Source organism: Corylus avellana, chromosome ca3 (assembly GCF_901000735.1).
Source record: "Corylus avellana chromosome ca3, CavTom2PMs-1.0".
Taxonomy (NCBI): Eukaryota; Viridiplantae; Streptophyta; class Magnoliopsida; order Fagales; family Betulaceae; genus Corylus; species Corylus avellana.
This window is the reverse complement of record NC_081543.1, coordinates 10,451,836-10,467,482: the sequence shown is the minus strand read 5'-3', so window position 1 is coordinate 10,467,482 and position 15,647 is coordinate 10,451,836. Positions and strand designations below refer to the sequence as shown.

Genomic DNA, 15,647 nt, shown 5'->3' with positions numbered 1-15,647 from the left:
AATTTTGATGGTAGGAATTTTCTTGGCATTTCGATTGACCCAGGGAATAAATTTTCGAAAAAAAAAAATTTAGGGAGAATTTAATTTTGGCATGTTGACCCAATGAGTTATAATATATTTACCACCTTTTTTTTTTTTTTTACGTTGCATTCACTTTAAGATTGTATATTGAATCATACAAAATACTGTACATAAGGGCCTATATAACAAGCCAATAATACATATATATATATATATATATACATACATAACCCATGGGGGACAAACACTACATATAATCTTGACCGTGTTTGAAAGGGTCTGTAACAACGGGTTTTTCTACAAGTGATTATTTCCTTCTCTTTTGAGGAAAGAATCACAACTTTGTTTATCAGATTCTAGTTTCTCGACACATGTTAATTATAAGTAAAAAGGAAAAAAAAAAATCTATGTGTAAGACATAATTAGAGAGTTAACTTGAAAATGTTTTCGGTTGACCAAGGAAAATAACTTTCACGAGGCGTACAATAGTTTATATTTGTTAATTTTTCGTAAGAGGCAAATGACGAAAAATGATTTCAGCCAAAAATAGTTTTCAGCAGAAAGAATTTTATGCAGAAACAAACGGTCAAACTAGATGAAATCATTCAAAGTGAAAATGGTGAAGGCTTGAGAGAAATATGCTCGAGTACTGTTATGATGGTGATCATCAGTGGTGTGAGCTTTCCAAATTCTTTGCTTTCTTCACCGGTTTCGTCTCTGGTTGGAGACTTGGAGTACTACATAACTAAGACTACTTTCCTCCATTTCTCTTCGAGTTGTAGAAGCGAGCTATTGTGTGTGTGTGTGTGTGCATGTAACAGAGAGAGATCTGAGAGAGATGGAGATTGAACATTTCAGCCACAAGCATCCATTGATGCTCATAGAAGAGCTGGAAACTTACCACAAGAAGAAGAAATTTGCTCGGGGTGGGAGAAATCAGTATTGGGTCCTGCATATATGTGGCATTTGTCTTCTCTTGGTTGAGCATGCATGCACTTGATGGCCATGTACATCAAAAATATTTTTCATGATCACAACCTGAGTCTCATCTATTTTTTGGTTCATCAAATCTTGAAGAAGCATGACGATTACGGGGTATTCTATAAACTTTGTTATAAAAACATGAATACAAAATATGCAGCTTATTATTGTCGAGATTGTAGTTATAGCCCACTTAAACTGCAGCAATCATTTTGAAGAGAAGACGAGGGTGAATTGCTGCTTCATTCGGTCGAGGAGATAATCATTGGAGCAAGAGAAAGAGAGATTCGTACGTTTCTTTGCTAAAAGAAGAGGAGCTTAGTATGATTTGCTTTGTAATGAATGTATGCTATTAATTACCTCAGCCCCTTTTTATAGTTGTGCGGACTGCGACTTCTTTTTACATGAAATATGTGCTAAACTATCTATAATTAAGCGGCATCGACTTCACCATCATCTGCTTACCCTCGTCTCACATGTACCTTCCAAAATATAGCCTTTTTGAATGTAATGCTTGCAACTGTTATCACCATGGCTTCATCAACAAATTGGACCCCACTACAACCTTGACCTTCAATGTTTTACAGCCTCAGATGCCCTTAAACATGAAGGTCAGCAACACTCCATTCACCTTCCTTTGGTTTCATATGGAAAATGCGGTGCTTGTGGTTTTCAGGAAAGCAGTCACTCATTTATATGTGCCACCACCAAATGCAAGTTCGTCTCGTGTTTTGTATGCGCAAGTCTTCCACCAGTGGTTAGGCATCCATATGACACACATGACCTCAATCTAAAATTCACAGGTGAAGATGATTATGAAGAATATTATTGTTTAATTTGTGGAGAAGAATGCAATTTTCCTTGTCATCCCAATTTCATACTAGAGAAGTATCGATATACCAAATTTGAAAAAAATATAAAAATAAAAATACAGAGACGAAGATCACCCACATCCTCTCCCTGTTGTTCACAAGACTAAGGGTAGTTCCCTACAATTCCCAATGTAAACAAATTGGACGTTACCGATCGCACTCCTGATTTGCAAATATCTGTAGTTGCCGTCCATAGATATAAAACAGAGCATCCCACTCATGTATCAGATTGCTTTTACTGTGTATATATATATATGAGACAACATTTTTTGTGCCATAACATTTTACTGCTGAGACTTTGTGAAGCACATCATAACTAAAACAACATGGACACTAAAAGGACATGTTGGGAGGAAAACAAGCTTAATATTTTATTTGGGGCTGTGATTCTAAGCACGCCAGGCTTTTTTTTTTTTTTTTTAAATTTAATATTAAAAAAAAAAAAAAAATTTGCCATGCCGGCATTGTGTTTAGCTTCACCCTTTTATTTGAATGGATTTGCATGATTTATGAGAATGAATGAGACGATGAATACCTTTTACATGGAAAAGCCAAGCACGCCTTTCTAAACTTGCAAGAAGCAAATATAAAATAAAAGGAGATCAAACCACAATTTTGCATCAACCAAATGAAAATAACATTAACTAGAAAAATAAGAAAAGGGACAAAGAAAAAAGATTTGCATATACAGGTGATTGATAAGGGGTGGAAGCAGACCAAAATGTAGGAGATGGGTTCAGCTTCTAGCTATCTCTACTCAGATATTCTTGATCCTAAATCTGTACAAGTTTAAAATAGAAGTTTTGACTAGAACAAGTTCTTCCTTGAAACTGTACTCTAAAATCACAAAAATAGAGCTCACAATCCTGTAAGGTATGTCTAATAGGAAGAGAGAGAGAGAGAGAGAGAGGGAAAATCATAAGGTATGTCTAATACTGCACAGAAATTCCCAGTAATAATTTAGCATGTGATCAGTAGGCCTCACCAGGTCCCACTTTCCTGTACAAAATATTGCGTACGCATCAGCTGCATACCTATCATAAAATAAAAAGAAAATTAGTTAGTTTCCACTAAGAAGTAATTAAAAATTTTCTATCCACAGAAAGATTCTTAAGCATTCAAAAGGAAGGGGATGAAAGATTAGTCAATTTACTTGCCAACGCCATGCAGCTGAGTCACGTGGGTCCAGCTTTCCCACAAGTACTCTTGAGAGAGGCGCTGTATCATCGCTGCCCTCTTCCTTTGCAGACCTAGTGTTTTTATAATCGTTTCAATCTCCTCTGGAGTGACCTCAGTTGCGGTCTTTGCATCAGGACAGAGAGTAAAGAGATCCGATATCACCCTTTTAGCCTGTATTGAGAAATATATGCATTTAAGCAACTCATTTACCACCATCTGCCAGCTAGGAACACTTATCAATTGATACAATCTTTAAAAAATCTACAAAGATCCATACACATAAAGATATAAAGATCCATCCTAAGAACAACTATCGATTTATAATATTCCAACCCTTGAACAGACATGTAAAGATGAAATTCCCACTGTCACGAGTCTTCAAATAAGACTTACTGGGATGTTTAACCAACACAGGAAAACAAATGCTGTGAAAATTAGGCCTGCATGGTGCACCTTAGTTTGGGATGGTTTGATCCAACCAAACTGGCCAAGGTTGCTTTCCTAAATTACAACCTATAACCAGACCAAGGATCCCATGGAACCATACCCAGCATCTGAAGCAAAACCAAACTGAACAAATCAAAGTAACTCATATTTGGCTGTATAAGTTTGTTTTCAGCTTTCAAGTAAAATAAGTACTTTTTTGATGTACTGTTACAAACAAAAAATTTATACAACAGAATTAGCAACTATGATAATCTCTAAGATGATAACAAAATTACTGACGTTTAAAGATCAAGACAGGCAATCCATGCACATTCAACCAAATCTCAAGAGGCCCAACTGAAATCCAGATGAACACTGTCTACCAGACACGCTTACAAGCAGGGGTGGAGAGCAGCTTTCTTTGCCATTAGCAATGAAATGTCCTCCAAACTGTACAGAAACAACTGAGTCTTTCCTGGGAAGACATTGAATATTCAGAAGTACACTTGCAGTGATAAGCTTATGCTTTTCAGTCACTGATCCACAAATCCACGAGTATTCTTTCTTTTCTACTTTTTTTCCTTTTAAGTAGAAAAGAGAACCTTTTTTTTGTAACGAATGAGCTGTAGCTCAAATGGTACTTCCTCCCTTTGTATCTAGGTGGAGGGTGAGGAAGTGGCTCCATTTCCCACCGGGTGCGTGTAACTTCCCAAACAATTTTTTCTTTTTCTTTTTGGTAAGCCACAAATCTATGTTGTAATCAGTTCAGCTTCTAAAATTCCTACCTTATTCTTGTGAAGTTCTTCACGATCATCAGATCAATTCGGTCACAACCTTTCTGCAACAAAATTGTTAGTGGACCCCACATTGTCATTGACACAAGCCTCCAAAAAAATAACTCCACATTGTATGTGATGCAGGAGGCGATCTTGTAGATTTGCAAAGCCAACATTGCATTTACTAAACGGATTGGAAACAGATCGTACATATTATAAAATTATAACTCTCGAGGTATTTTATTAAGAGAAATGCTACATGAACTCCCTCTTTTACACTCCCAAGTTCTACTCCCTAATGTGGCATTTGCCACGTCAGCTTTCCATTAATGTTTTTTAATTCTATATGCTCACTCTCTTTTTGCAATAGCAGCGTTAGAGAGTGAGCACTTGGGAGTGTAAAAGAAGGAGTTCCGGTAACATTTCTCTTTTATTAAATTTTCAAATTTGGGATGTTAATTTAGAGGTTGTTTGATTACGAGTCCAGCCTGTTTCATTTCTTAGTCTTGCTTGGTTGTTAAAAGTTTGTCGTTTTCCTAGTAGGAGTTTTATGTTCACCATCTTTTTTGTTAAGGATTTTGCTTCTATATAAGCAAGTCTTGTGACCTTGTAAAGAATTAGAGAACTTTGACTAATAACTTTTCAGCATATTATGGTTTCTTCAATGCCAAGACTCCATTAAAATTCTTCTAGTTGAGATGCATAGAACTCCATCGTGAGACTCCAAGGTTTCTAAACTTTTTCTTCTTACTCTCCCACTTTTTCTTTATCTTGAACTTCAACCAGACCTCATCAAACACTTTCAAGCCTCTATCAATCCCTAAATTCTAGTTTTACAAACCCTAACATAGCCCATCAATTGGCATAGAAAATCCACAAGATATGAAACTTAAATTGTTGGCACCTTCATAGCTACTGTTCACAAATACCACTAACGGATACTGTTCATAGCCATGGACTGCACCTTTGATTCTCACTTTTCTTATGTTATTTCAACTCCGAACCCTACACAATCCCTAAACTATCCTTCTTGACCATACAACCCAGCCTTTAACCCAGCTATATTGGTCATAGGTGTAAGTTCTTGTTGGCTTAATTCGGTAAGCAAAATGGTGACCAAAAGTGCCAAGATTCATCATCCATTCAATTACCGTTCGGACGAGAAGAAGAATTCTATTTTCCCCGAGAGCCTCGTCTGCAACCTCGTTTGCAATCCCGTCCGGACGAGCTTGATAAACAAGAATTCCCGAGAGCCTCGTCTGCAGTCTCGTCTAAACCCGTCCGGACGACTTTTACTAAAAAGGTCATATCTTGAGTTTCAGGCCTCTAATTGAAGCAATTTTTGTGGCGTTGGAAAGCTAACTCAAGGATCTACAAAGTTATGTTTCACAAGGTTTAGCTAATTCTAATGTTTACTGGGTCAAAACGGGCCATAAAGAGAAGACTACGAAGCTGGGCGGAATGGCTCGTGCGCAATCTCGTCCGGACGAGATTGCAGACGGCCATATGTTAAAAACATGTTCTGGCTGTGTTTTGTTGTCCCGTCTGGACGGCACATGTTCCCGTCCGGGCGCCACATACCTGTAACAGTTTTAAATGAATATAAACTCTTTCCTAGGTCTAGGTATGATGGGACTATTATAAATACACCTCTATAGGAAGATAAAGGCACGAATTTCTGATCTAGAATTCGCCATCGTGTGCTAAGAGAGTCTGTGACATAAAGAGTCTGTTCTCTATCTTAGAGTGATTGTTTGTGTTTATTTGTTGATTGTTGAAGTGAAGTCAACCGGAGTTCCGGTGAAGGGAGATCACGTAGAAGGATTGTGCCAGCTGTCTCTAGAAAAGGCTACTGCACTAGAAGGCAAGTGGGTCACTTGTCTTATACAAAATCGTGTCAATTGCGAAGGTTTTGTAAGTGTGAACGTCTTGTAATCCTTTATTCTTTTACTGAGTTGATTGATTTCCTGGGTTTGGCTGCCCCGGAGAGGTTTTACAATTAGAGAGTTCTCTAATTGGTTTCCTCTTCGTAACCAAAATATCTGTGTTCTTTATTGTTCATTGCATATCTGTTTTTGGTTAATTATTATTTGTTAGGTCAGATCTATTTCCGCATAATATTGTGTGAAACACCTATACATTCAGAATAGGTGTAATTTTGGTAAGATTAGGGTTTTTCAATAGGAAATCCTAATCCCCACAATCCCTAAACTATCCTTCTTGACCATACAACCCAGCCTTTAACCCAGCTATATTGGTCATAGGAAATCCTAATCCCTAACTAGTAGGCTGCCCTGGTTCTTATCTAGTTCTTGTGTCTGCCATAACCACTGAAGTTCAATAGCTTAAAATCTAGTAGTATAAAGAATCCTTCCCCTTACCACCTGTATGGGAAGCAACTGACAGAAATTCAAAAAAAAAAATGAAGAACACTAACAGAAAGATATGGAAATTAGGGAGGCAATTGAAGGCAGGTAAAAGAAGGCAGCCATAGTGCTGCTGTAGAAATCATAGAGAAAGAAAAAAAAAAAAAATACAGAATGTGTACGCTAAATGATAGCTATTGCCTAAATGTCAAAAAGAAGATTTAAAAATAAAACAATAATAAATGATCCACGTGAGGTTGTAAGGAGCAATACTCTATTCCATGATAGAAGTGATAGAGAAATGAAGAAAGAAGCATATCAGTTCTTATTAATAGCCATCAATACACAAATAACTACGCACTTTCAAATGTTCCAATTCCCAAGTAAGGAATAGTAGAGTGAGCCAGGTTGGTACCACTTTTGTAAATATTATGCTGGAAAAGAGCCGAGCAATGCCAAAAGCTAAGCTGTAGCATAACCTAATCAACCAGAATACCATTGATGCAATGTCTAATTTTGTTGTCCACAATTAAAGACAAAATCATCTAATCAGCCATCATAAATTTGGCAGCTTCTATAACAAAATCATGACATCCTAGAAAGAATGGAAATTTCTAACTAGCCAACTATTGCTTCAGAGAATAGCGTATAGTTATAGCAATGAAGTTGCAAAAGCTCAAATTAAATGAACAATTGACTAGTAAATAGGCTAAAGCAACACAAAATACCAGAAAATACCTGCAAACCAGTTGTCCGATTTAGGAGCATACATATCACCAATACCCTCCAAGGATCATGGGCATGATCCTCTTGGAGTAGACCATAGCTGGAGCGAGGAGGTTTCCACATGTTATCTGGACTTTTTCTTAGGTAAGCTTCACCTAGCTTCTCAGAAGTAGATAGAACAGTACTAACTTCCACACCTGTTTTACACCCATTTTTACCTTCCAACAGAAGGCCATCTGCATTTTCTTCTTCTTTGGATATCTTTTGAAAGTAGGGGGAGACCTTCACAGAAGTAGCACGAGCTTTTGCACAAGCTTTTTTGGGTCTCAATTGTCTATCATTACCGTCATTTCTCACCTCTTGCTGTTCTTCTTTGGATATCTTTTGAAAGTAGGGGGAGACCTTCGCAGAAGTAGCGCGAGCTTTTGCACAAGCTCTTGTTGGGCTAAATTGTCTACCATTATCGTCATTTCTCGCCTCTTGTTGTCCTTTTGACCTACAGAAGTATGGGGAGACCTTTCGAACATTAACATGAGCAATTGTTTGCTGTTTTTCCTTTCTTCTCCTTCGCTTGGAACCAACAGTCTTTCCAATTTCTAGCTCATTTTGCTGTACTTCTTCTTTCAAGCTTGCATAAATGCTTGGTATTATAACAGCTTCATTCTCAACCTCCCCAGCTAAGTTGCAGCCACCATCAATAGCTAGAATGGAGGGATTGTTTGTGACCTTAAAAGAGAAAGTGGGTTCCTCCTCATCATCGTGTTGGCCATCCTTTAAGTTTGTTCTCGTGCCATTGCTCTTGTAAATGCTTTGCGAAAGGACATCCTCAAGCTTCAAAACCTCATTTTCATAACTTCCATCCAATGGTCCAATTCTGCTCTTCATTTGGTAACCGGGCTCCCTTTTCTGCATATCAAACTCAAAAGCCTTATCCTCCTCTTTTACTAGCTCACAACACTTGCTATCATTTCTCTTCCTCCTCCTCTCATCTGTGTTGCTATCATTTCTCTTCCTCCTCTTGTCTTTGCTCTTGTTGCAATCTTTTTCCCCTTTGATCACATTTGGGGAAGTGTCATTTGTATGAGAATCATATGAGCACCAGGTTCCTGATGACGAAACCACCCACGAGTCTTCTACTTCTAGACCCTTCTTACTAGAACTAGGATTACTCTTCTTCTTCTTCTTCTTCTTACCATTATTATTAGTATTATTGTAGCAATTAATTGATAGATTAACATCACATTTAATGTCATTGATCTTCCTTCGCTTCCTATAATTAAGATAATCAGCACAAGAAGCAATTCCATTCTCATGGGTGAGATTGAGATGGGGGTCATCTGCATTTTCTCCTTCTTTGGGTATCTTCTGAAAGTATGGAGACACCTTTCGAACATCAATGCGAGCAATTCTTCGCTGTTTTTTGGTTCTTCGCCTTTGCTTGGAACTAACAGTCTTTCCAATTTTTAGCTCATTTTGCTGTACCTTTTCTTCTTTCAAGCTTGCATAAATGCTTGGTATTATAACAGCTTCATCCTCAACCTCCCCAGCTAAGTTGCAGCAACCATCAATAGCTAGAATGGAAGGATTGTTTGCAGCCTTGAAAGAGAAAGTGGGTTCCTCTTCATCATCATGCTGGCCATCCTTTAAGTCTGTTCTCGTGCCATTACTCTTGTAAATCCTTCGCGAAAGAATATCCTCAATCTTCAAAACTTCGTTTTCTAAACTCACATCAAATGGACCAATCCTGCTCTTTATTCGGTAATCGGGCTCTCTTTTCTGCTTATCAAACTCAAAAGCCCTATCCTCCTCTCTCGCTAGCTCGCAACACTTGCTACCATTTCTCTTCCTCCTCCTCCTCCTATCTTTTTTTTTGTTGCAATCTTTTTCCTCTTCGATCTCATTTGCGTCAGTGTCATTAGTGGGAAAATCATATGAGCACGTGGTTCCTGACGGCGAAACCACCCACGATTCTTCTTGTTCTAGAACCTTCTTACTCTTCTTCTTCTTATTCTTCTCCATATCATTATTATTAGCATTATCGGAGCAATTAATTGCTAGATTAACATCAAGATTAATATTGTAATTAAGATAATCAGCACAAGAAGCAATTCCGTTCTCGTGGGTAAGATTGAGAATTGGATCATGTGCCTGCGATTGAGGCGTGGGTGACGAAGCGGAGAAATTGAGAGAACTTACGGCGGTTGAGGGAAGAGAATTCCTGTTTTTCCTCTTCTTTTTCTTCATGGGTAGACTCGCAATCGCTCCATCTCCGCCTAAAAGATCACCTGTGCAAAACAACGCCGATTGTTTTGCTTCCGCCATAATCGTATGCAAACGAGTCGAGGAATCCTCTCTTCCTGCTGCTTCTTCTTGATTACTCTGTTCTTCCGTCGCCATTCATAGGCTCCGGTAGTTCTGTTCTTCTATTTCCTCTCCCTCTCTCTCTGTCTCTCTCTTTTTTTCTCCTTTTCAATTTCCTTTTTGTTTTTATTTTTTATTTTTATCAATTTTAGAAAATAAACGGGTAGTTAACCGGGCTAACCCGACCCATGGAGAACTGACCACCACAGTACCACTCCACTTGGAAAATCAGATTATTTGATAGCCGCTGCAGAGGAAACGTTTATACAATACAAATTAAAGACAGGTAAGGCCGTCTGCCGATTACCGAAATTAATTGAAACTCAAAACGGCGTCGTTTTAATCTTGAGTACAAGCTAAACTTTCGTTTGAACTCTAATCCCTAACTCCTCACGCCTGCTGAGCTCTCCACTCTCCAGTCTCCTGCGGCAAGCGGGCAAGCCTTCGTGTCTCTCTCTCGTCTCCCGTCGTGTCCGCTGGCTTAACTTCACCGTCGTTTCCCTCGCTTTCTCGTTGCAAGCGGCAAGCGGTCGTATCTATCTCTCGTCTCCCGTCTTTTCAGGTATAGATTTTTCGAGTTACTTCATTTTTTTTTTTTTGAACTAATTAAGGGTTTAGATTTTGATTCTTTGATTTTGCATTTATTTTCGAGTTTGTTTATATTATTAGGATTTAGGAATACTTAGGAATGAAAATGATAGATTTTTAGTTTTTTACGCAACCTTGATCTGATTTACACTACCTTGATTTTTCCTGCAAATAAATTTTCTTATTTTGGATAAGCATTTGCTAATGGCTGTAATTATTCTTGAAATTTGTATTGCTGTTGGGCCCTTGTTTTTCTTCTCTGTTTGTGTCAGGTTTTGGTTGTTTAGGACCTTTAGGTATGATGTATAGGCTGGGTGCATGGGGTGCATTCAATGGCTTTTTTCTCAGAAGGTTGATTGATTGTTGTTTGATTAAGTTTTTTGCATCTTATATTCTTATTGCTTTCTTATTTGATATTACTTATTTGTGGTCTTTTACTCTTTTATATTGATCATTATGTTTATGTTTTGATTTGTTTAATTATTGAAGGAAGAAAATTTAAGGAATTGAAGGTAATCCATGTTGGAGGTGGCTTAGTTGAGACTTTATTTATTATTCTTTGATGAATTCTAAGTTTGCCAAGGTTTGGGATTGTCTGAATCTACCCATTTTTGTAGGTTCTATGTAGAGAATCAGTTTTATATCCTGCAATTTTCCATTAAAACAAAAGTTTCAAACTGTTTATTTATTATTCAAAGTTCTTTCTGAAAATATATGTGAAAATACATATATTTTGCCTTCGTTAAAGCTTGTAAGTTTGTAACCAATTTGTGAACTGCATACCAATTTAAAACCATGAGAACAGAAAAAACCAATTTAAAACCTTCGTTAAAGCTCCAGACCTGTACATTAAATTTGTTATTTAGCCCAAAAAAACATGCTCAATAAGTTATTTTAGCCCAAAAAACAAATTTGGTCCCTCAAGGTTGATCTTAGCCCAAAAAAACTTGTTCAATAAGTTATTTTAGTCTTTTTAGCCTAAAAAAAAAATTGAGCTCCCAAAACAACCAATTTTTGGCCCATTTAAAAATAGCATTGGCCCAATTAAAAAGGCCTACGGTTAACTGATTAACTGACCGAAATTAACTAACTACCGAATACCGATTAACCAAAAATTTTGAAATACTTTGTTATCGAAATGCAATCGGTGAATTAACCGATTTAACCAACATACTTTGGGGCGCCTTTACGCTTTCAATAAAACTGACTATTACTTATCAAAAAAAAAAAAAAAAAAAACCGATTTAACCAACAATTTCGGTTAACCGACTGAAAATGACTTTTCCGAACCGAACCAATACCCACCCCTAATCACAGTGCTTCAGTCTTTATGGGCTTCGCAGCTTTGGACCAACATGTACTTTCCTTCTCTTTCTGTTTGGTTGCTGAGAAAACGATAGAAAAGTAGAAAAGAAAAAAATAAATAGTAAAGTAAACTCTTGAATGATCTTCGTAGGTTGAGATTGAGTTGTATTCCATTAGGACTTAGAGTTACTGATTAATTATACGATTTTACGGGTATTTTATGCGATCCTCACCTAATCATGGTAAGTGGTTAGGCGTTCTCTACAGTATATAGGACTTCAAAAATAGGATAAACAAAAAGAAAAAAGTGTAAATTCCTCTTTCTCTAGATAACCATTGCAATTTTGTTTTCATGTTTAGCATTTATTAACTATTTAGGCTTCATTTGTTTTAATATTACCATTTGCTTGGAAATATTTTGTGCTTTTATCTCAATGGATATTTAGTTGTTAATATTGGGTAAATTTCATCGTATTTTGTCAAAGTTTTAGCTTTTTGATGTTAAAAAAGCTTGTGTAAGTGATGGTGTGTTATAACAAGTCAACAGAATTTTATGTCATGGCTGCTGGGTCTCAATCTGAGAAACATTTTGCATCCTTGGTTTAGGGGGGACATGAACAATGGTGATAGGAGACGAGTGAATGGAGAGGCCGAGGAAGATGATGATGAGGACGAGGGAAATGAAGACCTTGATGCTTGGGAGAGAGCTTATGCGGATGAGAGGTCATGGGAGGCTCTGCAAGAGGACGAGTCTGGGCTTCTCCGCCCTATTGATAACAACACCCTTTACCATGCCCAGTATCGCCGGCGCATTCGCTCCCTTTCCTCCTTGGCAACTACTGCTCGTATCCAGAAAGGCCTCATTCGCTATCTCTGCATTGTTGTCGACCTCTCAAAGGTATCATATTCATAACTTGACACCTGTTTCATATAAATGTAATTCATTTTTCAATAATGTAAACATGTTCTTAATATGATCTGCTAGGAATGATGCATTGGTTCCTATTCCCCGGATTGAGAAATCAAAATAGTAGTAGCTAATATGTAGTGTCTCTGTGGTGAATATTGACTTAAATTGTGGGATTTACATGAATTTTATGGTTGGCATTTCTTTTGCTTTGGCTAATGACTATCTTTCGTACCCTTTAAAAATTTTGATGAAAGTGTCTGCAAACTTCTTCACAGAACCTGAAATGGTTAAAGTATTATAACTTTGAAGCCTACAACTATACATGGGTTAATTGTGAGCTGAATTATGCTTATAATTGGATATGCCTTTTAGGCTTAAGCATTGGGAATTGCCTAAAAATATGGAAAGCAGGCAGTTCTACCTCCTAAAAGCACCAAAAATATGGCTTATAATTGGGGAATTGCCTTCGACCAATTATGGCAATGATAGGTTAGAAGACATGGGCTTATAAGTTTTGGAAGTTCTTTGATTTATTATTATGCATTGTTTATTCTCTTTTCATTTGCCTGCTTTTCATATGTCTAGGCTGCTGCAGAGATGGATTATCGACCAAGCCGAATGGTTGTGGTTGCGAAACATGTGGATGCTTTTATTAGAGAGTTCTTTGACCAGAATCCGCTTAGTCAACTTGCTCTTGTGACTATAAAAGATGGGGTTGCTCATTGCTTAACGGATCTTGGTGGCAGTCCTGAGTCCCATGTTAAAGCTTTGATGGGTAAACTGGAGTGCTCTGGTGAATCCTCCCTACAAAATGCCCTGGATCTTGTTCATGGGTATCTAAATCAGATTCCATCATATGGTCATCGGGAAGTTCTCGTCTTATATTCTGCTCTCAGTACTTGTGATCCGGGAGATATAATGGAGACCATCCAGAAATGCAAGAAATCGAAAATTAGGTGTTCAGTTATTGGTCTCTCTGCAGAAATTTTTATATGCAAACATCTCTGCCAAGAAACTGGTGGGTCATACTCCGTTGCATTGGATGAGGTGAGGTCAATCAACTACTGGGTATTTAGAGATCACGACTTAAATGATTTCGTTTTACTCAAGGAATTTGTGCTAAAGCTGCTATCTAGATGAAATAATAATCCCTAAAATTTTTAAAATGGCAACTTAGACTGAGCAAACAAAAGTAGTGGTTTTCATAGAAATCCACCTTTGTCTAAAGAGGTTCAAGAAGGTGAAGTTATGATGAGAATTAGTGGTGTTTGAGTGCTCCTTACGACATTTTTACCATGTTCATTTATATATTTTATGCAGGGCCACTTCAAAGAGTTAATACTGGAACATGCTCCCCCACCTCCAGCAATAGCAGAATTTGCCATTGCTAATTTGATAAAGATGGGCTTCCCCCAAAGAGCCGCAGAGAGTTCTATAGCTATTTGTTCATGTCACAAAGAGGCTAAGATTGGAGGGGGTTACACTTGTCCAAGATGCAAAGCACGTGTATGTGAGTTACCTACGGAATGTCGAATATGTGGATTGACACTTATTTCTTCGCCCCATTTGGCAAGGTCATATCATCATCTCTTTCCAATAGTACCGTTCGATGAGGTGTCTCCGTCACTTCTGAATGATCCACATATCAGATTACCAAGATCATGTTTTGGATGCCAACAATCTCTTCTCAATCCTGGTAAGTAGTTTATAGGGTGTGTATGCAATTCCAATTTGGCCAGCCTATTGATCTTCTATGTTTAATATGCTGAAATTGCATTTGGTAATTAGTGCACGCGTGCACACACACATACATGTATACACACATTATGCAAGGAAGCCGACCGTAGAAAAAAGTCTTATCTCTTCCTGTCCTGGATCATGCTCTAGTGTGTCCACACGAGGAAATTGCAACACGTCTTGCTCAGCAGGGATAGCTTGGAGTACATAAAATATGCTGCTGACTCATATTTACTCTATACTCTCTGTGTTGCAACCTAATTTAAGTACTTTGATATTTTGAATTGGGAGCTAGCCTCTAACTTTGGTACTTTGAAAGCCAAAAATCTTGAAGAAAAAAAAATATTTTAAACAATTATAAGGTGTACCATCCACACACAAAATTCATAAAGGATCTGGGAAAGCTAGATGATTTGGCACCCTTAGGCAAAGTGTTGTAGCAGCCAACCCTGGGAATAGGATCGAAGACAATAGGCAGCAGGGTCAGGCCAGTGGCTGTATAGAAGCAAGAACTAGGATGGAATGACTTATGAGACCACTTTTGTATTTGTGATACAATGATGAGAAAAGAAAGAAAAGACGAGCGAGCTGATATATCCAATATAACCAGCTCCAGGAATCTTAGAAAAGTTAGGTCAGCTATTGAAGTTTTAAAAATCTCTTCTTGTTTCTTTTCTTTTGTAATGACTTTGAATGTACTATATCCATGTCCATGTGATACATGCCCACTTACCCATTGCTTTTTAAACTGATTTTGACACAGGAAACAAACCTAGCCTTCGCGTTGCTTGCCCAAAATGCAAACAGCACTTCTGCCTTGATTGTGACATTTACATTCATGAGAGCTTGCATAATTGCCCTGGTTGTGAGAGCTTCAGGCATTCCAAGTCAGCCATTGCTGGTGAAGAATGATGGTTCCTGTGACTTTATAATCTGCTACCCTCTGTGCAAAAGTTGTATTTCAACGCACTCTCTCTAAGCCATGGTTTTTCTTGATAAGAACCCTAAGCCAGTCACAAGGCAATAACTGTATGCTTTTGGAACCATCCAGATTTCTAGACCATTTGGGATGGTCAGATCTGTGACTCTCGGGAAAGCGTGGGGTGAATTATGCTCAACAAAGGTGGGGTGCAGGTGACATTTTATATATCGTATGATTTTCATACTTTTATTATTTATTTATGTAATTACTTGGGAAGAAAGTTTTCAGTAAAATAATATTTGTTATATATATATATATATATATATATATATATATAGAGAGAGAGAGAGAGAGAGAGAGAGAGAGTTTGATACTTCATAGTTTTGAAAAGTGGCTAGCTAAACAAAAAAAAAGTACACTTTTAAAGTTAAATTTAAAGAAAAGAAACAAACCAAGTATATCTATGCATGTTGTATA

The 15,647-nt window shown here is 37.6% G+C and overlaps 2 protein-coding genes across 3 annotated transcripts; one reads left to right on the top strand and one right to left on the bottom strand.

Moving 5' to 3' along the window:
• Window positions 1-2,487: 2,487 nt before the first annotated feature.
• On the bottom strand, window positions 2,488-9,802 carry LOC132173867 (uncharacterized). Of its 2 annotated transcripts, none has more exons than XM_059585519.1 (3): window positions 7,360-9,802; window positions 3,028-3,224; window positions 2,488-2,908 (listed from the first exon to the last, which is right to left on the bottom strand). In XM_059585519.1, exons 1-3 carry the CDS (start codon window positions 9,742-9,744, stop codon window positions 2,791-2,793), a joined length of 2,700 nt encoding a protein of 899 aa, XP_059441502.1. In that variant the 5' UTR covers window positions 9,745-9,802; the 3' UTR covers window positions 2,488-2,790. The 2 variants fall into 2 exon arrangements, with proteins under 2 accessions (XP_059441502.1, XP_059441503.1); XM_059585520.1 differs by having other exon boundaries at window positions 3,032-3,224.
• A 270-nt stretch (window positions 9,803-10,072) lies between these two features.
• LOC132174988 (general transcription factor IIH subunit 2) lies at window positions 10,073-15,239 on the top strand. Its single transcript, XM_059586774.1, has 5 exons — window positions 10,073-10,270; window positions 12,208-12,499; window positions 13,097-13,558; window positions 13,832-14,207; window positions 15,012-15,239. Exons 2-5 carry the CDS (start codon window positions 12,215-12,217, stop codon window positions 15,158-15,160), a joined length of 1,272 nt encoding a protein of 423 aa, XP_059442757.1. The 5' UTR covers window positions 10,073-10,270; window positions 12,208-12,214; the 3' UTR covers window positions 15,161-15,239.
• The last annotated feature ends 408 nt before the right edge of the window (window positions 15,240-15,647 follow it).